The sequence below is a fragment of the Oryzias melastigma genome, linkage group LG17 (assembly GCF_002922805.2).
Source record: "Oryzias melastigma strain HK-1 linkage group LG17, ASM292280v2, whole genome shotgun sequence".
In the NCBI taxonomy this organism is placed as follows: Eukaryota; Metazoa; Chordata; class Actinopteri; order Beloniformes; family Adrianichthyidae; genus Oryzias; species Oryzias melastigma.
In genome coordinates, this window is record NC_050528.1 from 29845604 (window position 1) to 29873037 (window position 27434).

Consider the following 27434-nt stretch of genomic DNA (forward strand, 5'->3'; position numbering starts at 1 on the left):
TAAAAATCTGGTTCAGATCGACAAAAAAAAAACAATTTATTTAATACAACACAGCTGCTAAACCCCTTTAGCGATACATTAGCCTCATATTGTGCCGGTCATCTATTGTTTTGTTACTAAATAGTAATGTAATTTTTGGAAAACATTTAAGCTGCTTTGTAGTCTAGATGTCATTACTCTGACTAGACGCAAACATATTTCAAAGCAGGAAATTCAGACATTTCCTTCTGAGCTGAAGGCCTCGTTTTCTACTCCAGGTGATGATTGGATAAAGAGATTTATGGTTAAAAAAAAGTGTATTTTTGTTTCATGTTGTACTCAAACAATGCTATGGAATTAAACTTAAATATGATGCATTTCTTGAGTATCACTTGGCATACAATAAAACTTTATTGATAAGACAATTTTAGATTATTCCGCAATCCATTTTCTTCCACAGACTTTTTTTTTTTTTTTTAACTTTATTGAACGTTTTGTTGAGTGCAGAGCTGCACAGATACCTGATCTTTCCCACCAGACAGCAGCTGTGACTCATCAGGACTGAAAGCCAGACAGGTGACTCCACCTTTGTGACCCCTCAGCACCGCGTGTGGATCCGTGGTGTGTTCAGGTGCCAGGTGACTTAAACGCCACAGAACAATGGTGAAGTCATCTAAAGAGAAGAACGAGAACACACAGAAGAAACTTCAAAAATATATCAACTTACATCTAAATGTCATTTGACTTTAGCTTTACTTTAATTTCCTGTTTTCATTTAGTTTTATATACTTTTATAAATACAATAAATTATTTATTTAAAGTTTTGATTTTTTTTAATCCGAATAAAAAAAAAAAAAAAAAAAAACGAAATTTCTTTGCATCTTCAGTAGAAATGAACCAAAAGATGAGAAGCTCTGCCTCGAGACAAAACTTTCTCCTCACCTGAAGCTGTGGCCAGATACTCAGAGTTTTGAGCCATAGCCAGCACGGATCCTGTTTGAATCCCAAACGTCTTCAGACACGTCAGCGCGTCTGCCATAATATCCTTTTGCTTTTTCCAGACTCTCAGACTTTTTTCTCCTCCTCCAGACACCAGCAGCTCCACTTGTGTTGAATCCGTGTCCAGCACCACCCACTGCAGGCAGTGCACCGACACATGGAGGTCCTGGGAGGCCCAGATCTCCTTGCCTAAAAAAAACAAGAGTACTTTACTATTTAGTAACATTTCTGTGAAGAAAAATAATTTTTAAAAATATCATTAATGGGTGTGTTTATTAGAACAACCGATCCAGCATTTTTGATGCACCTGAATCGAGGTTGAAGAGTCTGATGCCATCACCATGGTAACCCACCGCAGCCTGGTCTCCATTCACAGACACACACAGAGGGACGGGCTCAGCCTTCACAGACTTTAGTTTCTTCTCCGGAGGCTCCTGCTCACACTGCAAACACGACAAGTATCCATTCTGTAGAAAGTTCAGCTCTGAACATCCTCATCCAACCCTAAACTGAATCAGACTTCCTGTCATCTACAAACATTAGATCAGATGCTCCTGGAAGATCTCATACGTCCTCCATGCCTCATGGAAAACTTGATTTTGTGATGATTTCTGGAGCATCACTGCTTCTCTTTTTTACAAACGCTTCAGTTAAAAAAAATCCACTTTGAAACTGTTAAATCCAACAAAAAGTTTTAACACTTTAAATTGAATCCCTCTTTATTACAGATCATATTCTTCTTTAGACAAAAATACTGCTTAAAGGAGGATTCTATCATGAACATTCTGGCTATAGGGTTTAGATCAGATAAGCAACCTGAGGTCCACATGCAGCACAATTATCAACCCACTGTTGCTCTTTGGCTTTAAAGAAAAATGCCAACAATTTAAATAAATGATCGAATACATAATGGATTAGTTAGTTAAGTTTTAGCATTTCTGCTTAGATTTTTACCATAATTTTTAACATAAAAAAAGAACTGTATTTAAGAAATGGTTTTGTAATAACTGTGAGACAGTTCTCTACATAAAACCAAGCAACTATAAAGCTGCTGGAATCAGTTAGAATGCTTCTACTAATATCAGAACTTACTTCTTCTCTTTTTAAAGCAGCAACTGAACGTCCCAGTCCTCCTGACCAAAGCTGGAGCTGTTGTAAAGGAAACAGAAAAAGCGCATGTCAAAAACAGCACTGGAGGAAAGTGCTGCTGCACTGACTGCAGTCTCTGTCACTGAAGACAAAAAGAACTAAATGACGGTTCAGAGACAGAGACTCAGACGTTACACGAGTGAAAGTTTGAGGTGAGGAGAAAGGAGAGAGATGTCTCACCGTATGATCTGCACCGGCGCTCAGAAGCTTGGCCCCTCCCTCCAAGAAGCTGAAGGCCTCGACGGCTCCACAGTGAGCCTGGAAGCATCCCACGCAGGTGGAGGTGGGCACCGACCACACCCTCACCTCCCCGCACACGGAGCCAGAACAGAGCATGGAGGATGAGGGAAAGAAGGAGAGGCAGTGCACCGATCGCTGGTGACCACACAGAAGCTGAGGAACAAGGAAACAACTCTTATTACCCAGTAGAACTCTGATTATACAAATGATTAATACATTTCTGTTGGATTGTTGATAAATATAAACAATGATTAAAAAACTACAGACATTGAATGAATCTGTAACAATGAAAGAATCTTGCAGCTGCATGAATGTCCCTACCTTTTGTCCTTTATTTTGGAGCCAGTTCCACACGATGACGTTTCCATTCCAACAGCCGGCGGCTAGCAGGCGACCCTCCGGATTGAAGGCCACGCAGTTCAGAGGGCTGCTGCTGCTCAAAGAGGCCACTTCACTGCATTTAGATGACCACACCTGAGGGGAAAAAGGTGAAAAATCCACAAAATATTTCTGTTCAAATGCATACGACCAACAGCAGATGAGGTTTAATAGGATCTCTGCATTTTACTTTCAGCGTGAAGTCCAGGGACACAGTTGCAAGATGTTTCCTGTCTGAGGTGATGTCACTTCCTGTTATCATATTAGTGTGGCCAGCGATGAGAGCGGTCCTAAAGAGCCAACATCAGATATTTAAAAATGTTCTTACCAGTCCTTTAATTAAAATAGGAGTCAGAAAAACTCACCTGCATCCGTTCTCTATATCCCACAATTCCATCTGCCCATCAAAGGAGGTGGCGGCGAGCTGGCCATCCACCAGAAAGACGCAGCTGGAGATGCCATCGCAGCTGCTCAGCAGCGACCTCACCTCCTGCTCACAGACAGAGGATCATCAGCACACGATGGAGTTATGGAAAACACAAAAATGAAACGTTTTTTGGAGGGAAACCTGTCCGGTCTGCGTGTTGATGATGTGCAGCGTTCCCTGTCCGGTCCCGACCACCATCAGCCGCCCGTCTGGACTCAGAACCCCACAGGATGGATGGGAGGAAAAGGTCGACACCAGCTCACTGACAAAAGACAGGATTTATATGATGTGAAAATAACAACCCACTCAGGTTCTGTCCCTGTCTACAGAACAATCAATCCTCCGGCCGACCTCCACTGTTATGGAAAGACGCTGAAGACGACTCAATCACCTGATTTCTGCTCCAGCATTATTGCTGCTATTCCGACACTCGACCACCCGCACTCTCTCTCTCTCCAGCAGCTGCTGAGCCCAGGAGTGAACGGAGGTCTGCGACGGCTCGTTGAGAGCCTGCTGGATGAAAACAGCCGGCCACGTGGAGAGCGTGGAGGCGTGGCGCCGCAGGAAACCCCGGCAATCCTCCAGACGCTCCTCAAGCTCCGCTGGGAGGACAAACCGTGCAGACGCTCGCTTCTGGTCTGCAAATGAGTAAGAACATTTATTCATGAGCTATTTATCAGAATGAAAGAAGTACATCTCAGACAGGAGAAGAGCTTTCCAAAACGCTCTCACCGTACAAGCTGTACGTCTCCATGATGTGGTGCACCAAGCCGTGGCTGACGTTAGCGTACAGGAAGTGATAGCTGGACAGCAGAGAATGAACCGCTTCAAGCTGTCCACTGTGGATCTAATCAGAGTCAGGCAGACAGGAGTTTAACTTTAGACCAGGATTTATCTCAGAAAGATACAGGAAATTATCACTTTACCTTCAAAATTACACAAAGAAGCCATTTCTAACTTAATTGATCATTTTTGGCAGATCATTTCTTACCAGGCTTGAAGGCAGCTGCATGATGGAGTCAGCCTCACAGTGAAAGAAGGTATCCCTTCTCTGAGGATCCGCGACGGCCCACAGATGAGCTGTGGAGGAGCATTTAGAGTGAGAATGAGGAGCGACTCGTACCTCAGCAGAGGAGCTTTAGTGATATTGGCTCACCTGCCAGTATGAGGTGAGCTCTGGCTCTGTCGCTCTCTGCTGGGAGGAGAGCATCCTGAAAGGCCCGTCTCACCTCCAGATTATTTAGAGCCAGCAAATCCTCAGTGTCGTGGCATTGAGATGGACCAATCAGACTGCAGGAGAGATGATAAACCGTCAGCATCTTCTGCTATAATTCAGATGATGCATCCAGAAACCAAAAAGCAAATCCTTTAAATGTTTACATCATTTACTCACATTATATCTAAGTTATCATACTTCATCTGAAAGAACTGACGGTTTAAAAAAACTGGATTTAGAGGAGTTCCTCAAGTATATACATATTAAAGGGTAACCAAACCAAACTAACCAACTTTTTTGGCTGGTGGAGTCAGCCTCCAACTTCCCCTGTTTGGTTACCCTTTAAATGATGAAGAACAGGTTTATTGTTGGAATATAAGTCTCCCATACCTATGTAAGCTATGCACCAGTCGGGTGAACGTTGCCATAGGAATACGACCTGTTGACTTCCTAAACAGCTGAAGCACTTCCTGCCATGTGACCTCCTTGCCTTGTGCAGACATCTGGTTACAAATGTTCAGAATGACGTAAAAGTCTCTCTCCTTCAGGCCTGGGAATAAATCACAAGAACAAACTCCAATGAAAATTGTGTTTTTTACATGTTTTTGTGGCATTTTTTTCTGATAATAAAAGAAAAATATAAAGGATATTGAGCTTAAAACTGCATCAATGAGAACCAAATTTTCTGCAGTATAAGTCGTAGTTTTTTCATAGATTAGCCAGGGGTGCGAATTAAACTCAGGAGCAACTTATTTTTGTTTGTTTTATTTTTTAGATATAAATAGGCTCATAGATTTTCCCAGAAAACACAGGTTACATCTTTAGTTGTTGTTTCCTCTTCCAACCACTAGAGGGCACTGCATCTGAGTTTAAGTATTTGCTGCTGACAGCAGCAGAAGAGGTGTCGTTGAAAACAAACAAGGAAGAAAATCTGATTGATTTCCTCTTAAGCTTGGATATTTTTCTTATACAGATAAAAAGATAAGTGTCCTTGTTTTAATTTATTAACTTTTTAGTAACGCTGTGCTTGGCAGATTTGTTCTGAAACGTCACACTTTTCTCTTAATTGTGCGACTTATACTCCAGAGCGATTTGTATATGGTTTTCTTCTTCCTGGTTAGACATTTTATGCTTTTGCGACTTATACTCTGGTGCGATTTATACTCCAGAAAATATGGTATGTTTTTATTTTTTTTAATTCAAATTGATGTGATTAAAAAAAAATGTTGGAAGAAATTTGTAGATGTGACATGGAAGCTACTGCGGCAAGTTTATTGATTGTGTCTATAAATAGCATCATCACAATCAAAGGTTCAACGGGAACGCTATTACAACAGATGATGGTAGTGGGACTTGAAGAGTTCAGTCTGGTGCATGTATCTTACCAGTGCTGCTGACAGTGAGCGCTCCCAGGGCCCAGCGAAGTCCCAGCATGCCTCTGTGCAGCGAGCACAGCCTCTCCAAGCTGTGCTGCACCAGCTGGTTCAGAGACTGCGGCAGAGCATCCAGGCTCTCCTTCAACTGTCACACAGAGAAACAGAAACCTATGGTGGTTCTCCTCAACACCAACGTCCTGTTGTCATGGTGATGTTCATACCTTATCAAAGGAGGCAAAGTTCCTCAGGTCGTCACAAGCCAAGTGCAGGAAGAGAGGACTCACTGCTCCTTTCTTTGTGATTAAAGTTTGGAGCTGACATGGATACATGGACACAAAATACATGTTGATGAAGAAATCAGGAGGTTTAGTAGACAATAGTATCAACACTCCTACTTTGTCTTTGAAAGACTACCTGGTTGTTGAACGCAGAGTCACTGAGTTTCTTCCCAAAAGCATCCAGCTCCTTCCGAACGATCTCCTTTCTGTCCGGCATGGTGAGCGGTCCGAGAGAGAACAACACCGCCCCTCTTTTCTTTGTCAGCGTCTGCAGGAGAGCTGCTTTGGAGGCCATGCTGAGCACCAAACACACACCCTGAAAAACAACACAAAACCACAGCGAACCTCTCAGATCCGACCCTGGAAAGGGACGGGCTGCTCAACTCTGGGCCCTGAGATCTACCAGATTTCCAGATCTTGACATGCAGAACAGCCAATCAAACATTCTCTGATTCATACATCATTACTAAAGTGAGCGCCACACCCCACTATCAGGGATTCAGAAAGGTTTGAGCGTTCAGCGTCAGACTGCTGACCCTGGATGTAGCTGCTAATGAGCTTCACTTTTCCTCGATGGGACTGAGGGCGGAGCAAAGCAACAACAGAAAGAATAATGGAAGTTCTAAACTTTGTAATCCTTTTCAGGATAGTTCACTGATTCAAACTTTAGATCTTGCTGATCAATTTTGATTGTCGGTATCAACGTCAGTTACAGTTTGTGCTTTGATACAGTGGAGGCATGCTGCAAGACGGTTAGTGAGGAGACGACGTTGAAGAAGGTACGCTGATAAGTGTTTATGACAGACAGGGGTGTCAATCATCTAGGCCAGTCACGAAGAGAAAAAAAATGAAGGATGTTGAAAAAAAAGCAAGTTTCTAGCCCATTCTGTTGGCGAGTAATGTTTTTTTAAAGAAATTACTGCAATGTACAATTCAAACCGAGACCACCTCAAAATTCAGGTTCAAGACCCTAAAATTCAGGTCCATTGAGATCAACTCTTCAGTGGATCTTGTATGACTGACCTGAGGAAGCTGCTGTGGGATCCAGTCAGAGCTGAGCCGTCCTTTCCCATCTTGAATAAGATCCGCTCCATCCACCAGCAGCACCACTCGTCTGCTTTTCTCAGTAGAGCTCAGCATGGAGTGAAACTCTGACAGCAGGTCTCTGTCATAAAAAACAATGTGAATACAGGAAGTGAATCACTGACAGCAAACTCTGCAGGAAGACTCTCACTTGTACGAGTGGGGAAGAGGCGAGTCTGCGTCCGTGGCTCTCACTTTTCTCAGCCACTGAACTAAACATGAGAGGAGGTTTTCTACAGAGCGGGCCGACTGGCTGGCAGAAGCAGAGTATGAGATGACATTACACTCTGGAAGCTCTCTGGACTTCCTCTCTGCTCTGAGGGCGACCGCCAGAGCAGCCTATGACAGAAGAGGTTAGAAAGAAGGAATTCAGCTGCAGAAGAAATGTTATGCACTAACATTTTTAAGGTTTTATTTGATTAAAAAAGTGTTTCATCAAATAAATGTTGATTCAAACAATAAATCATAAAATTTGATCTTTTGCAGCTTTCCAAATAATTAGCAGATATGGATTTAAACAGGTCAGCTTTACCATGAAAAGGGTTTTGCCCTCTCCGGGTCCCGCCTCTATCACCACCATCCCTCCTTTGGGGCAGATCTGCTTCACCATCTCCTCAGCTCCTGACAGCAGTTTGGCTCTACCAAAAAACTGCCTGTGCAGCGCCTCCTGGTGGACCTCCTGCTCCAGGACGTCTGAGGACGCCTCCGTCTCCTCTCCCTTCTACCAGGCAGAAGGAAATCAGCTTCAGATCATTTAAAGCTGAAAAAAACTGGCAACATTTTAGTGATTCAAAAGCTACAGACTTCCAGAAAGATGTTTTGGACAGCCGCCCAGAGATCCTCCAGCACAGCTTTACCAAAGTCCTCCAGGTGTTTCAAATATGGACTCCCGTCCACAACGCCCCCCCATTCACAGGAGTAGCTGTGAGGAGGAACAAAAACAGCAGAAAAAACAGTCATAAATCAAGCAACTCGCTTTTAGTTTGACCTTTTTCCGAGGAATTTATTTTTTTTAACACGCCAACATCCGATATTGTAAAAACAAACACATGAGGACATGGTTTTTAGTGTCCATGACAGACCTAAGAATAATCATTCTACAAAAACCACAAAGAAAAATAAAAGATTTACAGATACACAAACAACTGAAAATCAAACCTTGATTTAAAATGTCGTTTCAGGGTTCCTACAGGTTTTTTAAGTTAAATTTCAAACTTTTTAAGGTCGTACACATCAGAAGTTAAGACCAATTTCTCAGCCTATTCTCCATTTTATTAATTATTTCCAATTTTTTTCATTTATTCCACTTTTACGATCAAAACTAGCTTGTTATCTTGTTGTTTGTGGGCTGTGCAGCGATTCTTTAACGCAATTCTTTTTCTTATTGTTATTTTCCTAAGCTATTGGTTGGCAGCATTCAGTGTATTTGATCAAAATAATCATGGTTGAAAAATTATATTTTTAACAAAAATTTGTAACAGAGAAGTTTCAAACGGCACAAGTTTAAGCCTTTTGAAGGTATTATTTCCGAAATTCATAAATTCAAAGCTTTTAAGACCTCGCAGGAACCCTGAGTTTAGATGAATTATTTAAAAATTAAAGCAACTACCGGTAACAGGTCTGGACAAAACAATAATTCTTTATTCTAACCACAGAAACTCAAAGATGATGTCTATTTATCATCAGTATAATCATTTCACTAAAATTGTAATTGTTTTACTTTTTTGAAGTTGTTTTTGTGGCCATTGAGAATTTTTCCAACCATCAATAAAGAGAAAACATCAGTTTAATTCCTACATGAATAGAAATTATCTTTATCTATTAATTAGATTAATCAATTAGATTGATTATCTTAATTATTTATTAATAGATCTTTCTTTACAAGACGGAGGGGCAAAAAGCTGATTTTACTTGGATTTTATGGTAAGAATTCTTGTCATTTTTTCCATTTGTATTACATCGCGATTTCTGTAAATATTGTTTTTTACAATCAAAGTTGGTTTAAATTTAAAAAAATTTTTTTTGTTTTTTATAACTTGACCTGTCCAACAGCTGAGCGGTGAGAGCTTCTTGTGTCAGATTTTGTTGTTACAACTGGGGTTATTGATCTTCTGACATTTTCATAAACCCATTTTGGTAATTAAAAAAAATTCTAATATTTATAGAAAAAAATGTAATCCAATCCAATTGTAAATCAAACAAGAGAATTGAGTATTTTGACCGTGAATTGCAGCCCTGATGTGTAGCTTTGTGAATCTGCAGAATCGACTTAAAGACATTAACCCTTTAACAGCTCTCGCCGCTTCTCTCCTTCACAATCTGCTGGAATTATCGTGTTAATGGTTGAAAAGTTACAGTTAATCAAAGAACTTAAACACCGGACCTCTGGTGTTAAAGGGTTAAAATGACTTACTTCTCTGTGACCTTGACCTCGCTGGATAAAAGTCTCGTCTTCAGTGATTTTATTTTCTCCTCGGCTTCTTTAGATTCAGCAGCAAAGCTTGATCTCCAGGCCACAGGAATTGATCTAAAGAACAACTCATACATGTAAGATATAATTATCATAATCCAAGTTAAAGCTTTAAAATGTAGCATCTTCCTGCTCACTTGACAACGTTTGGGTCCCTGAAGTAGCAGAACATCCTCTGGTTTGCCGTGTCAGGATAAAGAGCCTGGAACTGGCGGATTTCCATTTCTGTGATGGACATACCGGCTGGAGCAGATGACAGCTTCACCCAAACACAAACACATCAGAACGTTAAGCCTACTGTAATTACTCAAAGGATTTTCTAAAAATCCCAAAGCTATTTGGATACTGCTAAAGTTGCTGAAGGACTTGATGTTGAAGAAGTCCACAAAGACTTTAAAGAATTTCTTGAAAAAATTCTGTAAAATTTGAAAATGCATAAAGATATGAAATCAGAATTAGCCCAAAAAACAATCAATACATTCCAAATTAGTCAAAAAAGTGAGTATTTTCCTCAAATGTTAGCTTAACTCCTAAGTAGCCCAAAAATCCTTAGTAGGTGCCAAACTAGCCAAAAAAGCTAGCATGTTGCAAAAATATTAGCTTAGCTCAAAATTAGCCCAAAAAAACCTCAGTAGATGTTAAATTAGTCAAAAAACCTAGCACTGTGCTAAAATACTAGCTTAATTAGCTCACAAAACCTTATTAGATGCTAAATTATGCAGAAACGTTACCATGTTGCTGAAATAAAATGGACCGCAAAAATTGCGTAAAATCATTAAAAGTTGCACCATATTTCAGAATCTGCACGAAATTTAACAATACCAGAAGTACAAGCATGAATTTCCTGAACATGTTGAATGATTTTATTGCATAAATCGCTGCAGAAATTAAAAAAATTCCCATTCATTTCAATAAGGCTCAACAAAAAAAAAAAGAATCGCATAAATTGCATAAAATTGTAAAAACCATAAAGTTTACAAATACAAAAAATACAAGCGATAATGTCCTTAACGAGCCAAACATTTTGATACTAAGACAGCAGAAATTGCTGAAAATGTGATTGAGGTTTTACGTGCCAAAAAATGTATGGAAGAAAAATAAATAAGACAAACAAAGCATTCACACAATTCACTCCTGATCATTTTTGCTTGTTTTTAGAGCATCTTCGCCATCAGAAAGCTTAAATTTCAAGGGATGTTTGTCAAACGTGACATATTGGTTGAAACTCTCCTCCCCTTTTCCGCAGTATGACAGAAGCCTAAAATGATGGTTTTACATAAATACATGTTAGCAAAGGCCCACTCCAAGAAAATTGTGTTCTGGTGGCATTTTTCTCGTGATGGAGGACATATAAAAAAGAACATTTAGCTCAAAATGGAATTTAAGAGTATGTCTTGATTCAAATCGTTGTGAATCAGAGCTAATTTGTTAGGTAGGGAAAGGGGGCGGGGTTGCTTTGCACCAAGAGCCCCGCCAACAACTTAGAGGAGAATTTCTAATTTACTTCTGCTGCTCAGCAGAAACTATGTCCTATAAAAGTTTTTTTAAGCTTTTATTTCAGCTAAAATCATGGTAGTAAAGACAGCTGGGAATAATTTTAAAATACATCGGAGTGGGACTTTATACAGTTCATTTACCCCGTGCTGAAATATTTTCTTGATCCATCCTCACGACTCTTACCCAGTTGTACTGCGGCAGCTCGGGGAGGACAGGCCTGGGGGGCACCTGGCCGTACCTCTCCCCCAGGATCCCCACCAGCATGTGGCTGCGACACACCTCTGACAGACACAGCTCCACGGCTCGCTCCGACTCTTCCTCCGTCACGCCCCAGCGCAGCTCCACCTCCTGCAGGTGGAGGCGGTGCGGCATGGCGCGGCGGCGGAGCTCAGGGAACACGCTTCGTACTAAAACATCGCGCTCGGCGTGCATGTCTCTGAAGGTGGAGGAGATGAACACTCGAACGCCTTGCCATCTAGAAAAACAACAGATGCAAACTAGTAAGGGATAGAAACAAATAAAGTTGTCTTGTTTTTAACCAAAGGATGCAGTACCTTAACTTTGGACTGGCTGGTAACGAGAGGAAGCTGTTGGGAGATTCTGGGCCTTTGGCTCCCTCTGGTGGTGGGATTTTGTACTTTTTGTCCATGTTCTCCACATGTTCCAACAACCTGGAAGATCCTCGTTCTGCCACAAACCTGGCCATGCATGCAGAGAAAACTGATGAAATATGTGACATAAATGTTCTACTATCTTAAACTGATCTGCTTTATATCTTTGTAGTTTATGAAATAAAATCATTTAGTGAAAAAAGGGCAAAAAATGATTGAGGAGTTTCCTTCCCAACAATCTACTGGAAGTTAAAGAGTGAAAACATTTCTGAACCACAGATTAAAAAACACCATAAAAAACACTGTAACCAGCCGAGATGAGAGAAATTTAAAAACTTCATATTTTTAAAACAGCAGCTGCTGTCTTCAGCTGCTTAATTTTTTTCATTTTAAATACTGAGATAAAAACTTAAAAACTTGGTTGAGTTTAACTTGTATTTTCTGCAGTCTAAAACAAATCCTGATGGTGGCATAGTGTACATGTGTGCTTACAGCCATCAGCTTTTGAATAAACTTCAAATAAACCTGTTACCTCAAGACTTGATCACTGAATCCGTTGATTTTCACCAGGCTCCTGGACTGATTTTTGTCTGAGTCGGAATATTTGCTAAACACAGAATTTAAAGAAAAAGGTAAAGACAGGGGTCACAGCGGTAGATTGAACCTTTGCCAAATTGGGAGAAAAGACAGAGTTACGTTTCTGCTATGCAGATTTGGACCTCCAGAGCGTCTCTGTTTACTTCCTTCTTGTAGGCGGTAATCTCCCATTCCAGCTCAGAGGACATCCAGGGTCTGCCAATGTTGATGATGTTGTTCAGCTGAGGAGTAATAGAGATCAACAACTCAGTCAATCTCTATTGATTGCATATAAAACAAATGCAGGGAATACTGTTTTTATCTCAATTCAATTCAAATAAATGCTATACAAAACCAAAACAAGCAATTAAAGTTGGGACAGAAAGTTAAATAGTCCGTGTCTTGGCCACACAGAAGCAAAACCCTTTAGCCCAGTTTGATTACCATAAACACATATTCTGTGTTTTAACTACATTCTTATTTTACTTAATTGTGTTAATGCTTAGTAAGCATAGGAAATGAATTTGAAATTGCTCAAATCTTCCAAAACATTTGTGTACTTACAGCTAAAGTCACCATTCAAACTTTAAAAATGTTTGTCAACGACTGCTTTTTTAAGGGTATTGGCCTTTAGCTTTTATTTTTGCAACATGCTAGCTATTTTGGCAAAACAAAATTCAATTTTTTTTTTTTTTGCTAATTTGGCCTTTAGTTCATATTTTAGAATTATGCTAGCTGTTTTAGGAAAATTAGATATTTTTCTAGTATTTTAGGCTAATTTTTAGTTTTGCTAATACTTTAGCATTATGCTAGTTGTTTTGGCAAAATTAGATATTTTTTCCAGTTGTTAGGCTAATTTGGTGTTTAGCAAATGTTTTTGCATTATGCTAGCTGTTTTGGCAAAATAGACATTTTTTTCTAGTTTTTTTAGGCTAATTTGAAGTTTAGCTAATATGTTAGCATTATACTATCTGGGTTTTTTTTGCTTGTTTTGTTTTAGCAAAATTAGATATTTTTCCTATTTTTCCTTTTTTAGGCTAATTTGGAGTTTAGCTAATATTTTATCATTATGCTAGCTGTTTTGGCAAAATTAGTCATTTTTTCCAGGTTTTTCTTTTTTGCTAATTTGGAATTTGGCTAACATTTCAGAAAGCTTTCAGCTAAAGCCTTTTCATTTATCAGCTCTAGCATCACCAGCAGCCACAATTAGCTTACAGCATTTACACTTGCATTATCGCAGGTAACGTCATATATCTAGTTAAGTCGTGTTGTTCGCGCAGATGACTTGAACAACAACAGATGCAGATCAACAGTTGATCCTCCAGGATCCTCTCTTTTTAGGATCCAGAAACACACACAGCCTGGGTCACTTCCTGTCCCATGACAGCCTTAAAGGTCGCTGCCATGCCAACAGAGGAGACCGACAGACTTCACAAACACTCCTGTACTTTTTTTACTCCTTTAAGCAAAACACGTTAACACAAAATATGTGTGGAGCATAAAAAGAGCTTTAAAAACAAGATAAATCTGAACTTTAAAGTGAAATCAATCATTTAGTTCTAGCTCATCATATTTATACAGGTATACAGCAGCTGCTAAGTTCATTTATAGAAGACAAAACATGAGCTTAGGGGATTTTTGTCATCTGTGATGCTTCTCTGATTTCACTGTGAATAGTCAAACATCGCTTCACCCTCAGAGTTGTGAATATAAAGACTAGCTCTGATAATAATTGCTATTTTTGTTGCACCGTTGATATTAGGTTGGGGTTGTGAGGGGCTGTAAGTTAATGGGAGAGCACATGCCAACAGTCCCGTCCACAACTCAGAGGTGAATTTCTAATGAATTCCTGCAGAAACTAAGCGATAGTTTTTTTATTTTAGCTAAAAATGGCACACTCATCATTAAGGGACCACTGGAAAACAGATCAAATGATGACCGGAGAGGGACTTTAATAAAAAGGCCAGAACTAAATCTGTTGCACAGCACCTCTTTAGTACTTAACATCGATCTCTCTGCTCCTCTTCCAACTCTCACTGCTTCCGATTGTTTGTTGGATTGCTGTCTCAACATATCGGCTCCCAAATCCCTCAAACTTAGCAGCGTTTGGAAAAACGTACCTTGTTGTTCTTGTTGAACAGCCTGGGATAGGAGGTCACGTCATATTCGTCACGGCGGAGGTCAGAGCATTTCTGTAAAAGGCATGTTTCTATTTACATCATTGAACAAGGCGACACAAACCTCAAATATAGATCTTTGATTCCAACAGTTATAAAAAATAAAAATAAAAAAAACATTTTCTTTCACCAAATTTACAAAGTCCTTTTTTCGTTGTAGCGACTTTTCATTCACCTGTTTTTTATCAAATAGTAAGGAAGAGTGAATTGTTTCTTTTTTCTGTGTGTTAGGATGGGAACCAGCTCAATGGCATCATGGTAGAGTGTCCGCCCTGAGACTGGATGGTCATGAAGTCATACCAAAATGTAACTCTATGTCTCCCTGTTTGAGCCTCAGCATGGATTGGGCAGTTAAGTGAAAAAGAAGAAAGTTTCCTGAGGTGATGCATGTAACCTCTCCTCCAGTGGGAGGGTCAAATCCAGAGAAAAAGGTCACACTCTCAGGTGTGGACACCTGGTGGGCCATAGAAGAGCAACATTTCAAAGAGCCGCAGTTAACGGTCTTACATGTAATGCTTTGCTGGAGCTCATTCTAAGAAGTCAAAGAAGTTAAATCCTTTAAATCTCCATTAAAAACTTAAGCTCACCTTCATTTGTTGAATTACAGCTTTGACATTTTCTAAAAGCACATCAGATTCCAGCTTGGCTTCCTCACAGTGACTGTCCTCGTAAATGCAGAGCTGGCAATCCTCCGCGCTGCTGCGGATCATCAGAGACAGCAAAGCCGCGACCTCCGACACCTGCACAGACGAGCAAGGAGGAAAACCGTCACCTGGAACGTCCTTTTCTGCAGGGATCTAAGTTAATGCAAACCAGTCCGTACAGAAGGAGTGAGTTCATCGTGCTCGCTCGTCCTCCTCCTCCTCCTGCCTCTGGTCTTCTTCTCCTCCTCTTCCTCCTCCTCATTCTTCTCGCTGTCTTTTGGCTTTGGCTCAAAGGGGAGGCAGAAGTCCTGTTTCCGGCTCCAGGATTCATCAGAGGATATGTCAGCAGGGAGCAGGATGACAGTTTTTCCGGGAAGGGGGGGCACGTTGTACCGGCAGGAGATCTGAACCGCGGTCTCCAGAGCTGATCGATAGCGGTCCAGAAGCTCAACGCTGAAAAGCTTTTGACTGGAACAAGAGGTCAAATCAGCCACAAATTTAATCTTTTCAACTGACAAACTTATCTAATGTACATCACTTTCATTTACATAAAAAATATATGTTTTTTTAAATAAAATTACACCTAAAACTTTAATTCTATGTTGTAAAAACAGCTTGTTAAACATTTTTGGGGTTTCCACAGCAAAATAAATCCCTTTTTTCTCAAATGGAATTCTCTGTTTTTTGCATGATTTTATGTGTAGTGTGTAACTATTACATGGAAAAATGACAAAATAAAGAAAGTGTCACATAGGAGACAGTGTGGGGATAAAAATGACACCAAAAAAAGGAAGCAAGTAGTGCGTCAAATTGAAAATATATGGCAATTCAAAGTAGACAAAAAATAAGTTCCAAAGGGCTAAAAATAAACATTCTAAATGTACAATTTGTGTGTGATTATTTGCAGATAAGTGATTGGAAAATACTGATAATCACAAAAAAAAAAAATATATAGATAACCACGATTAATTATGATAAAATTTTTCCAGTTTGCGATTAATTAGTTAATATTTTTAATCGATTCTCCACCCTGATAAAAAGCTCAAGATTAAACTGTATTTCTGAGTATTTATTGAATTTAATCTGCAGAAACCATGAGCTAGAAAATGACACGTTTCTTGATTTTGTCTAAAAACAGCATCATTATGATGAAAAGACCACTGGGATCACTTTGACAATAGATCAAACGATGATCACAGTGGGATTTTAAAGATTAAAAACCCAAACATCAGAAAGCTTAGAAACATCTTATTTCTTACTTGGCCTTTAAGAGTTGGGCTTTCTTCATACGATACATTTGAGAAATATAGGGCATCCTGAGGGTCGACTTCAGCCGCTTCTTCGGCGTGGTTTCCCACTCCTGGCGCTTGAATCGTCTGCTTTTGGGGATCTTCTTCAGGATGCTCACCAGGATCTGTTTGACTGTGGGGGTCACCTGCTGAACAGAGGCTGGAGGACCGAGAGGAAAGAAACAAAGGCTGGTCGGTCTTCATGGAGACTTCAAACGAATAAACCATTTTCTTTCATTTACTTTCACCATTTAAGAAGTTTTTCATCCCTTCTTATAAATTGTTTTATAATACAATAATAGCTGGTCTGTCAGTGATGGAAACTTCATGGTTGAAAAGCAGAGTGACATGATCAAAATCTAACAAACTTTGAGATTTTTGTTGTTTCAAAGAGGTTTTATTCAAGTACAATTTAAATTCCTGAATATAAAGTCTGAAGCGCAACTTTCCGTTTTATTGTTAAAGTACTTTTGCAAATGAGAAACTTGGAAGGTTTGTATTAAAATTAATATCCAGAAGTCCCTCCCCCTGCCAGACACGGCCACAAAAAAAAAACAATTTGTGCCAGAAATTATTGGCCGGAAGTCCTTGACCGGAACCCCCCGTTTTAGGCTTTCTGTCTTTTTTCAACCTTTTTTTGCCTTTTTTATCTGTGTCACAGTGAAGAAAAATGACATTTCTTCAGCTTTTTCTCCAGAGGTAAAGTTCTATTGTAAGCAGGTGTAGTTATACAAATTTTAACACTGGTTAATATTGACTTTAAATAAATAAAACAGTTAACGTTCTCCGTCCCATTTGAAGCTCATCTTCCACACTAAACTGTTAGACAGTTACAGTTTATTCACATTTGAAAGCTTAAAAGCAGATAGTTTTGAAAAGTTTTTAAAATAAGAGGTAAAAAGTTTTTAATATATTTTCAATTTTTCGGTTCCGGGTCACGAGCAGAACCTGAATCTGTGATTGTAGAGCATAAATATTTGATATCAAGTCCTGAACCGGATGTTGATAATTTATGTAGAGAAAATAGTATGGTGGAGTCGGGGTGGGATTATATAAGTTCACTTCCTTCCACTCCCTTTCAAGCGATCTACTTGTGATTCATAATGCGATATGTTATTTCACGTATTATTACCTGATTGCTTGAAATAAACCATTTCATTCATTCATTCATTCATTCATTCAAAATATCACTTTTGATACAGATTGATTCTGGCGCCATCTTGACCAGATTCCCCTTAAACAGTTTGTTTTTCTGTTGCTAAAAGAGAAGAAAATGTCCTTATTTGAATTTGTTTAATTTTCTGTACAGCAGCTTTCGTTTAAAGCCTTTTACATTCCACTCTCCCTTTGGTTCCACTGAGCAAGTTTTTTCCACACAGCAGTCACACCCCACACTTCCTTTTATAGCAGGAGAGTCTCAAACCGCAGAAACGGCTCCAGAATCCTCTAAACTCCTTGGGTTTTATGATGAAACCCTCACCAGCCACATTATTAGCTCCACCTTAATAGTGCCGGGTTGGACCCTTTTGCCTTCAAAACTGAATTAATCCTTGATAGAAAAGATTCATTCCTTACTGAGTTTGGTCCATATCAACATGAATTTAAAAATTTGCACTAAAGCCCCCCTATGACAATTTTTTTATTTTATTTAGGAAGTGGTGGTGCGTCTTACCTTCAGCACGCAGCACCATGATGACTTTGTAAGCTGAGAGGAATCGGAAAGGAAACTGTCGGCTCTGAACAACTGCTTTCTGTAAGCAAAGGAATCGCAGAAAGCATTAGAAGAACAGTGTTTTTGTTTGGACAAAAGCAAAAATGGTTAACAAAAAAGAGCAGTTTCATATTTAATTGGGACCAAAATGATCAGTAAGTTGTGTGTGAACCTAATAAGGAACTTCAATAACTTTTTTCAACAGGATTTAAATTAAATTAAATAACACTGGACATGGTTTTGAAGTTGACTGGACTTAAAAAGGTTTTTGCAATGTCTTCATGAATAAAAAAAAAATAGAATATGTTCTTTGACACCTGATTGGTCAGCCGGCTGAGGATCTTCTTGTGATGGGCCTCACTGATGCCCTTGATGATCATGTTCCTCAGATTCCTCAACATGGCCATGAATGGGAGAGACTTGGAGTCTGCAAACCAGAGACCACCAGTCATTGTGCAACAACAGAATGAAGGATTTCACAAAAACATGCTGCATCCTAACTCAGATGGAAAATTGCAGGTTGGCACAGGAGGAATTTTTTGGGAGGCGAGCTTTCCTTGGAACGCGAGCTGACGTGGTTGTGATGCTCTGCGTGTCTGTCTGCAGGTCTGTGCATGAATGTTGGTCTCGTACCGATCAGCTTCTCCCAGGTGGCAGCCTTGTTGCCCTCCGCGCTGAGCAGCTGTTCCCACGTGCGCGGCTCTTTGAGCTTCATTCGTTGTCCGGCTCTGTCCCGATCCCAGGCTCCCTTTAGCCCACTGTGGGTGAAGGACTTCAGGTCTCTAGGATACCTGGAAGACACAAACATGAACAAAGTGCATTTGAGAGTTTTCTCCATCACCTCAATAACTTTGTCTTGGTTTACATCTGAGGGGAGCAATTAGTTCAGGGCTCAATTTGGTGTCTGAGTACATTTAAAATTGCCCCAAAATATGACTTCTAGAGCTCCTCAAGATTTGGGCATGACCAAAGCATGTGGGTGAGGTTACAGGGGGTCATCGATCACACCTGTCGATGATATTTGAGTATATTTTTGTCAGTCTGGATTTACTGTAATGTGGTATGTGGACCACCTTAAACTGTAAAAATTTTGTTTTAGTTTTGATTTTGGCCCTCTGTGCGATTGAGTTTGACACCCCAGCTTTAAAGGGTAACCAAAACCTAAATCAACTTTTTTTTTAGCTGTTTACTTCTGTAAATGTGGCTTTAAAAGCGCAGTTTGTTGGTCATTGCCAAATTTTTGAAAAAAAAAACCAAAAACTTGTTGAAGTCTTATAGCTAAAAAAAATTTATATAGTCAAAAACCATCTGTGTGTTGCCCCCTACAGGTTGAATTGAGGTATGTCAATTTAATTTTGTGATTGGTCAAACCATTTAAGTCCCATGTCATTTCAGAAGTCCCACGTCATGATCTGCAGCTCCAGTAATGATAACAGTTCTGCTCCCCAGCCCCACCCCTCTGACTGGATTTTCACATTTCAGCTGTGGGCGGAGTCAGCTTCCAAATTCCCTGTTTGGTTACCCTTTAACAACATGAAGGGGATTTAAGCAGAGGCCATCAAATCCATCAATTTTGGCAATGAAACATAAAACATAATTTCTGCAGAGCAGCAGGAGTTTTTCACCTCTGAGTTGTGGGCGGGACTGTTTATTGTAGCTGGTCTTAAAGCAATTTTTTTAATTACTCTGTCAAGTTTTTATTGGTGGTAAAAGAGAATTTTTTACATCTAAATGTAGTTTTTTTGTAAGAAACAAACATATACACCCTGTTGGGGAATTTCAGCCAGCTGACAGTAAATCTGTTTGGTGAATTTCTTACTTTTTCCCCAGAATGGCCATGACGTGTTCAGCCGGATCGTTGATGTGAAGCCTCTTGATCATTTTCTTCATGTTGAACTCGCTCTGCTTCTTGTCCACCGGAGCTTTGCTGCCCTCGTACTGAAACTGCAGTTTCACATGAGCCGATTAACTTCATCCACGGCGGAAATATGCTTCCGTGGAAGCAAAAACCAAGGAACAAAAATGGAATATTAAAGGAAAAAGTTAAAGAGAGCTTTCTGTGGTTCGGACTGAATGGTTTTACTTATATTTAACCCTTTAACAACCGAGGCGTTATCAATGACCCTTAAACACAAAATCTTTAACATACTGTAACTTTTCAACCGTCAACACGATCAACGTAATTCCAGCAGATTCTGAAGGAGAAAAGCAGCGTTGATCGTGCCAACTATTAAAACAGAGTAAATCAAAGGCATAAACACTGGGACTCTGGTGTTATATGTGTTGAAGAGACAGAAATATATACAGAATTTAAAATTATCATTTTTATTTAAAAAAAAAGATATTATAGCTTCTAATGGTGTACAGAGAAATTATAGGATTTTAAAATTTTAAAAACTAGAAAAGTTCCATTACCTGCAAAAGAAGACGAAAATGTCCTGCCCTACTTCTTCTTTTTTTATCGTTTCACGAGAAAACAAACTACATTTTCTGCTTTTTGCTGAAAATGGTGACGCAATTTACTTTGTTTGCTGAAGGCATAAACTGAAAATGCAAACTCTATTTGCAAAATGTTAAGTTTGCTAAAAGACTGGAAATTTGAATAAAGAACTATGAAAGAGCGCTGAAGTTGACCTACATTTTTGAAAAATTTGGAGCAAAAAAGCTTTAAAATCGCTAATACATGCCAATTTTGCTAAAATATTTAGTGTGTTGCTTAAATATGGGCTTAAATCCAAATTAGCCCCAAAAAAAATCTTTGTAGATGCCAAATTAGCAAAAAAAAAAAAAAAAGAAGAAGAGAAATAAAAATCTAGCTTGTTAAATACTATCAAAACTACTTCAACATAGCCTAAAATTCCTCAGTAAACAACAGTAGATTGGCAAAAAATGTTAGCCTGCTGCTAAACTAGAACCTAAACCGTAAATTAACCTATAAAAACCTCAGGAGATAACAAATTAGCCAAAAACGTTAGCATGTTGCTAAATATTAGCTAAACTCCAAGTTAGCATAAAAAAACTTAAGTAAATGCAAATTAGCCAAAAAAAAAGCTAGCACATTGCTTAAATACTAGCAAAACTCCTAAACTGCCTAAAATATATCAGTAGATTTGTCAAAAAAGTTAGTATGTTGCTAAAATAGAAGCAAAACTCTGAAATACCCTAAATTAAACTCCAGCAGATAACAAATTAGCCAAAAATGTTAGCATGTTGATAAAATATTAGCTAAACTCTGATTTTTGGGGGGGAAATTACTATAAAAGACGAAAATATAGCCCATGAATATATTTAAAGCTTTGTTGCTAACCTAATACATTTCTTGAAATTTGAGGACTTTTTCATTCATTTCCTATAGGGCATATTTTGATAAACATTTCAAAACCTTTAAAGTTTATGAAATAGCAAAAATACAAGTAGTGATGCCCTAAACAAATCAAACGTGGTATCAGACGAACATTTTAACACCACGATTGCAGAAATCGCTGAAAATGTTGTTAAGTTTTTAACGTGCCGAAAAACGTAAGGAAGGAGCAAGAGAATCACTATAGTGTCAATGCTTACTGCACATTCACACTATTATTCCATGTTTCTTCTTTAAACAAATGAATTGGAAAGAGCATGAAAATATATTTCAGTGAGGATGTGGGACAAATGAAACTTACAAAATTTTTGAGAAGAGAAGGATCCGATCTGACCAAGTCTGCCCACTGTTTGAGCTGCTCATCAGTTGGTTTCTGAGAGAAAATGAATGATTAAATATTATTTCAAGTTTTTCAAGAGCAAGCTGTTCTGTATGAAAGAGAAGAACTCCACTCCACCTTTCCTTTGCGTTTCTTTGTGCTGTGCTTGCAGCGATGTTTGCGTGTGTTGTACTTGGCCAGCTGATACTCGCTGAACTGCTTGAATTTGTCGGCCATCGCCTTCTTCAGGCACATCGGCAGAGACCGGCTGAAGCACTGCGTGAGGAGAGTTGTGGTGTTCAGACAGACAGTTGCATCCCGTCCTCTGACAGGCGTCCCCTCGGACTTACTGTGCTGTAGATCCGGACCACTTCCAGCCAGTCCGAAGGCAGCTGCACGGCAGCACAGAAGTACCTGCGGACGTGCGGCTTGGTGGAAGGAAGGTTAGCGGCGAAGGCCAGTATGAAGTTTGCTGTAATGCGGATGTTTAATTCTTGTCTGGTGTAAACAGCCACCTGGACGGAGAGGGAGAAATGCTTTGTTTGATATCAGAAAACCAATGATGGATTTGAAGATTATTGTACTAGACGCTCCGTTATGCAAAAAAAATATGCAAAAGTCACACGATAACCCATAAAAAGTCTGGATAAGAAGCAGAAAGTTAATCGTTTGTAAAATTAGACAAGATCTTAAGCATGATGTTCAGGAGTTTTAAAGGGTTGTATAAATATTATTTTACTAATCTATAACTTTGTATTAACCTGAAAGTCTAAAAGAAAACTTTTGAATAATTTATTTTTAGTTAAAGAGATTTGAGCGTTTTGGTGCATAAATATCATTGCCTGCATTTATCAAGTTGTTAAACCCATATTGCAGTTATGTTTAACGCAAAACAACAAAGCTCACATTCTGAAAGCCTTTTAACGGTAAAAAACCCTGATAAAACCCACTTTACTTTAATTATAATTTCCCTTTTTGAGAAGAATTGAGGTTTGACTAACAACATAACTTTTAAAGCTGTATTTAGCATTTTCAAAAGAGCAATAAAAGAACCTCTAATCACTCACCATTGGCTGTGACCACAAAACTAGATGAATAAAATATGAATATAAACTTTGTCAAATTTACCAGATTGCATTAGATTAGTCAGGTACACCCAAAACATATAAATAAAACCTAAAACTGGACAGAGCAATAAAAAAAGCATGAGGGATGTCACAAAACCAAATGACTTACTTAGATAAGAAAATGTTACTTTAAGGGGAGTTTTTTTTATTTATTTATTTTTTTTAGTGTGGGGATGTAATGGGGTCTCAAAGATAGAGGGGGGAAAAATGTGTTTTAAGTATGTTAGCTTCAATTTATCAGAATATTCCTATAATTTTGGTGCAGAATTGATTTAATCTTCTTTTTTTGGTTCATCATTCTTTTGCTTGGTCTCACCAACACAGAGCATGCTCACACACACCTTGAGAAGAAACTGAGGGTCGATTCCAGAAATGTCCTTGCCCAGGTTTTGGATGGTGGTCCAGACGCTGTCCTCCGAGTCCCACTCCTCCTGCCCCGGAGCTTTGCTTTTATGTACCAAAGAGCAACACACGGCGTTCAGCAGGAGATACTGCAGGACAAACACATGAACAGAGTTCATGGAAGCACAAAGCTAATCCTGAACACACCAGTAAGACTCCAGCAGCTTCAGAATCCTGCAAACAAAACCTTTTTATCTTTCAGATCCTCTTCAGCCTTCTTATTTCCTCCATCCAGTTCTCCAAACTGCTCCTCTCTGAAGACCAGAACGGGTTCGAGTTCTTGGTTCTTCAAATCTTCTGCCATAGTAAGCAATTCCATGGTGCTCTCAGGTTCACCTGCCTCCCCCTCATCTTCTGACAACACTTCATCTTCATCAGCCACCTGCTGGTGGAAAAATAAAATAATGTTAAAGCAAATAGAAATGCCTGTAAGTAAATATGCTAGCTGAGCAACTTTATGTACCGCACTGGTTTCCTCAAAAGAGGAGTGCATTTCTTCAGATATTTCCTCATCTTCTTCATCACCCAGACTGGTTTGTACCAATGTGAGAGGCTGAGCAAAGTGACTGACCAGAGCACTCCCAGCGTGACAAAAGTCTCTGATGACAGACGAGGTCAAGGGAAAAGATGGACGAAGGGGTCGCTCAGTCAAGAGCTTGTTCTGGGTGCTGAGGAGCGGTGAGGAAGAGGTGGAGGATAAAGCAGAGGCAGAGAGGAGGGAGGAGGTGGAGGCCAGCTTGGAAGGCTGGAGAGCCGGGCAGCAGGACGGCTGTGCGGGACAGGTTATGAGCTGAGACTTCATCGTAGCACTCTGAGCCAAAACCTTGTTTTCAAGATTCGGCGAATAGTTGGAGGCTGGGTTTGTCACGCTGGTGCTCCACGGCGGCGGAGCTCCTGGAACCAGATTTGCCTGCTGCATAGTCAACGCCTTCATATCTGCGAGGAAACACACATCAGAGGATCAAAGGGCAGCACATAGTCCTGGAGAGCACTAATACATGCAGTTCAGCAGCATTCTTCCTACTATTTGCACAAGCTTGGTAGTATTGTCTAAAGGGCGTGTCGTTTAAAACAGCTCAAAATACAAGTTTTTTCTTTTAATTGCATATAAAACCAAAGAAATATGTTCAATTAGACCCCATAAAACAAAACTAAATTACATAAAACTAACTTTAATTGTAAAAACATAACTTTTTAATAAGAAAGTGTTGAAATATACATCTTTTTAGAGGATAAATCAATATAAAATTATATTTGTGTTTTAGCTTGGACCAAGTATGTGTTCTAGCTGCATACAAACTTCATAAATCAACGTGTTTTCCGCGTTAACCTTAAATATCTTGCTGTTTTCCAGGAATAAATCACTTCCAATGCCACTTCCTGGTCGCCCACAGCATTAGTATGAGTCTGCAGGAGAGCTAAAACAGTTAGCAACAAAACATTTAGAACTCACCGCAGCAGACAATGGTTTTAGTCCACAGAGTAAATAATCTCTGAACAAATATATCCCGTGACTCAAGATACTAACGACCGAGATCCTTTAATCCAAACCTCACCAAGAAGATCAACGTTCACTCTTCTTTAGGTCAGCTGTTTGGTCAAGCTAGCCACCAAACGCTGATTGGTCAATAGTCAAGTGAGCTTCTCATTTACCGTAAAAAGTGGTGTACTTGCCCACCGTTGTGTTTTTGAATAACATTTATTGGAAACTTTTTTTTAAATGATTTTTATTATTTCCTTTGAAATATTATCTCCCTAAATGACAGATAAAATCGTAAAGTATCATAAATATGAATGGGGTCTTAATTTGAAAAACTTTCTTCCCAAAACTTTATTAACAATTTGACACAAGACAACAGGCCAAGAATCAAATCTTTGTATAATTTTACTTGATTCATTTTGGACCTTGTTATTCAAAAGAAATGTGTTTGGCAGAACACAACACTACAAAAACTTCAGCCATTACAGTAGATTTGCATTGTCTTTTTAAACAAAAAATAAAAAATGTAAAAGATTAAGATGAAAGATGTTCTTGTGGCTTTCATTTGTATTATTGTTATTATTATTATTATTACAAATGCTCTATTGTTTTGTAATATTATTTAAGGTAGTGAATTGCACCATTTACACTGTTAATGTGGAATTTTCCAAAACAGGTAAATGATAAAAGTTACATTCCTGGACCAACCATGTAGCTCAAAATACAACGCGACATAAAATACGTTAATTCGAGTGTTTACTTACAATGTTGTGACAATAAATTCTTTCAAATGTGACCATTATTTCGTGAATCTTTGCAGTGAAATTTCACCAACTTCCAGGTGCTTTTAATTTGTTACCGTAACTGTTCGAGCGGGGCTCAAACAGGAAATGAAACCGCTCCATTTCCGCTGCAGCAGCGACAACGGTCGGGCACGTCAATAAAATAAGACAATGTGGACAGCCGGGACGAACTGAGGCCAGTGGGGGGAACGCCAGGCCGCCGCTGTTGTCTTTTAAACAAACCTCGCGACTTTATAGTTTTTAACGTTCTCGTCTCGAGACGAGTCGTGACCGTTGGACGGTCGTGTTTGGGTGAAACGCGTCCCCTCGTTCGCGGTTATTTCAGTTTGAGGAAGCAGTTGGTTAGCCATCTCAATTAGCCAGTCTGCCAGAGATGGGAACGAGAGCAAGTCGCTACCAGGAGGAGCCGGTCCCTTCTCCCTTTGGGAAAGACGGCACTAAGGGGGGCTCCTACCGGCGGCCCCGCTGCGCACGGCCCACCAGTCTCGTCGTTGACTTCTCGGTTAGCTTCGAGGACACGGAGGCCAACCAGAGTCGCTCGGAGGAGGGCAGCGACTCGGACTTGGGGCAGCACGGGGCCAGCGCGGACGGCAGCCCCGCCGACCACCACAGCATCCCCCCGAGCATCAGCCAAGCCGCGCGCGCTGACGACAACAGCAGCAGCGAGGGGAAGCCCGAGGAGGACGGCGGCGTCAGCCCGGGGAATCCTGCCGACGCGGAAAACCAGCACGGGGACGACACAGGCCGCACACCTCACCGCACTTTTTCCGAACGCCTCCCCGGGAGTCGCCACCCATCCTCCCGCAGCGTGAGCGCGAGGTCCGTCCGGGTTCGTGGCACACACCAACGGCCGGTGTCAGACGCCTGGATCGGCCTGTACCGCGTTAACAACCGACATGGAAGTAAGTCAATGCATCGAAAACGGTCCGTTTCATCCAGATTTAACCAAATAACCTTCACCGGAGAGGGGCTAACATCTGTGAACCGCTGTGTTTGGGCTTGATCTGACATGACCTACATTAGATAGCTTCACTCTGCATTCAATACCAATTTAGTATATTAGCTGTTTTTAATGCAAATAACTAGGCGTTTGGATGCTTAATAACAGTAGAAAATGTATATATTTCTTAATCCATCCATTTAGAATTAAAGCAGGGTTTTGATGCTTTTCTGGTTTGAAGAAAAATAAGCTTATATGGGAATTTTACACCTTTTATATATATATATATATATATATATATATATATATACATATATATATAATAGACGTAGGTTTACAGAGGGTGAATGTATGTTTGGATCCATAACCGTTATTTAAACAGGGGTTGATGTTTTTGTGGTTAGTAGAAAAACAAGAGCCTTAAGATCTGTGAATTTTTCTACCTTAAATCATCAATCCAGCTGAACATTTGAAATGGATTACTGGAGGAATTTGCATTCTTTGACAGATAATCTCTTTCACCAGGCTTGAAGGTTTGCAGAAATCATCAAGAGAAGCCATTGTCCGAAGTAGAGCTGTGGCGCAGGAAACGGGTTGACTGTTTCATGTCACAAGGCTCGCTGGCTGCGGTCGCTAGCTGCAACGCTGCTTGCATGCATGCAATGCCATGAAGCAGCCGGTCTGCATGAAATCGGGGCCACACGTTGACACAGGAAGCACGGCGGCGTCTCAGCCGTTGTGTATGTGTGTGTGTGTTGGGGGAGCCAGACGGGGAGTTGCTGTTGATGTGATGACAAGGCTGACATTTGGAGCCAAAACACGTCAGTGTGGCAGGTTTCCAGAGCGAGCCCTCTAGCAAGTGTAGGGAAATGGGTCACAACTTCACATGCCCACTTACTGCT

The 27434-nt window shown here is 39.9% G+C and overlaps 2 protein-coding genes across 6 annotated transcripts in view; one reads left to right on the top strand and one right to left on the bottom strand.

The window, feature by feature from the left end:
- The window catches only part of tep1 (telomerase-associated protein 1), a 31600-nt gene extending 5933 nt beyond the window's left edge, over positions 1 to 25667 (bottom strand). Inside the window, exons 1-43 of one of the 5 annotated variants that reach the window (XM_024281130.2) lie at positions 25554 to 25663; positions 24640 to 24727; positions 23773 to 24245; positions 23497 to 23694; positions 23249 to 23398; positions 22131 to 22295; positions 21919 to 22056; positions 21763 to 21834; positions 19920 to 20044; positions 18734 to 18891; positions 18418 to 18527; positions 18062 to 18140; positions 16360 to 16549; positions 15280 to 15568; positions 15044 to 15196; positions 14400 to 14471; positions 12400 to 12521; positions 12236 to 12310; positions 11647 to 11790; positions 11276 to 11567; positions 9733 to 9854; positions 9539 to 9652; positions 7930 to 8047; positions 7658 to 7846; positions 7277 to 7464; positions 7066 to 7207; positions 6179 to 6358; positions 5986 to 6078; positions 5774 to 5909; positions 4779 to 4938; positions 4329 to 4462; positions 4164 to 4252; positions 3905 to 4019; positions 3564 to 3810; positions 3314 to 3434; positions 3111 to 3235; positions 2936 to 3035; positions 2689 to 2841; positions 2308 to 2520; positions 2071 to 2127; positions 1286 to 1421; positions 922 to 1167; positions 501 to 652 (exon numbers count right to left, since the gene is read on the bottom strand). In XM_024281130.2, coding sequence (XP_024136898.1) covers positions 501 to 652; positions 922 to 1167; positions 1286 to 1421; positions 2071 to 2127; positions 2308 to 2520; positions 2689 to 2841; positions 2936 to 3035; positions 3111 to 3235; positions 3314 to 3434; positions 3564 to 3810; positions 3905 to 4019; positions 4164 to 4252; positions 4329 to 4462; positions 4779 to 4938; positions 5774 to 5909; positions 5986 to 6078; positions 6179 to 6358; positions 7066 to 7207; positions 7277 to 7464; positions 7658 to 7846; positions 7930 to 8047; positions 9539 to 9652; positions 9733 to 9854; positions 11276 to 11567; positions 11647 to 11790; positions 12236 to 12310; positions 12400 to 12521; positions 14400 to 14471; positions 15044 to 15196; positions 15280 to 15568; positions 16360 to 16549; positions 18062 to 18140; positions 18418 to 18527; positions 18734 to 18891; positions 19920 to 20044; positions 21763 to 21834; positions 21919 to 22056; positions 22131 to 22295; positions 23249 to 23398; positions 23497 to 23694; positions 23773 to 24243 — 6333 coding nt within the window. In that variant the 5' untranslated portion in view covers positions 24244 to 24245; positions 24640 to 24727; positions 25554 to 25663. Of the gene's footprint in view, positions 1 to 500; positions 653 to 921; positions 1168 to 1285; positions 1422 to 2070; positions 2128 to 2307; positions 2521 to 2688; positions 2842 to 2935; positions 3036 to 3110; positions 3236 to 3313; positions 3435 to 3563; positions 3811 to 3904; positions 4020 to 4163; positions 4253 to 4328; positions 4463 to 4778; positions 4939 to 5773; positions 5910 to 5985; positions 6079 to 6178; positions 6359 to 7065; positions 7208 to 7276; positions 7465 to 7657; positions 7847 to 7929; positions 8048 to 9538; positions 9653 to 9732; positions 9855 to 11275; positions 11568 to 11646; positions 11791 to 12235; positions 12311 to 12399; positions 12522 to 14399; positions 14472 to 15043; positions 15197 to 15279; positions 15569 to 16359; positions 16550 to 18061; positions 18141 to 18417; positions 18528 to 18733; positions 18892 to 19919; positions 20045 to 21762; positions 21835 to 21918; positions 22057 to 22130; positions 22296 to 23248; positions 23399 to 23496; positions 23695 to 23772; positions 24246 to 24639; positions 24728 to 24762; positions 25047 to 25553 lie in introns of those variants that run through there. The other 4 variants (XM_024281121.2, XM_024281140.2, XM_024281150.2 and 1 more) reach the window with 4 other exon arrangements.
- A 147-nt stretch (positions 25668 to 25814) lies between these two features.
- Positions 25815 to 27434, top strand: part of zgc:66427 (uncharacterized protein LOC406256 homolog) — a 6145-nt gene continuing 4525 nt past the window's right edge. The window contains exon 1 of the mRNA XM_024282057.2: positions 25815 to 26494. Within this exon, the coding sequence (XP_024137825.1) occupies positions 25966 to 26494 (529 nt within the window). The 5' untranslated portion in view covers positions 25815 to 25965. The remainder of the gene's footprint in view (positions 26495 to 27434) is intronic.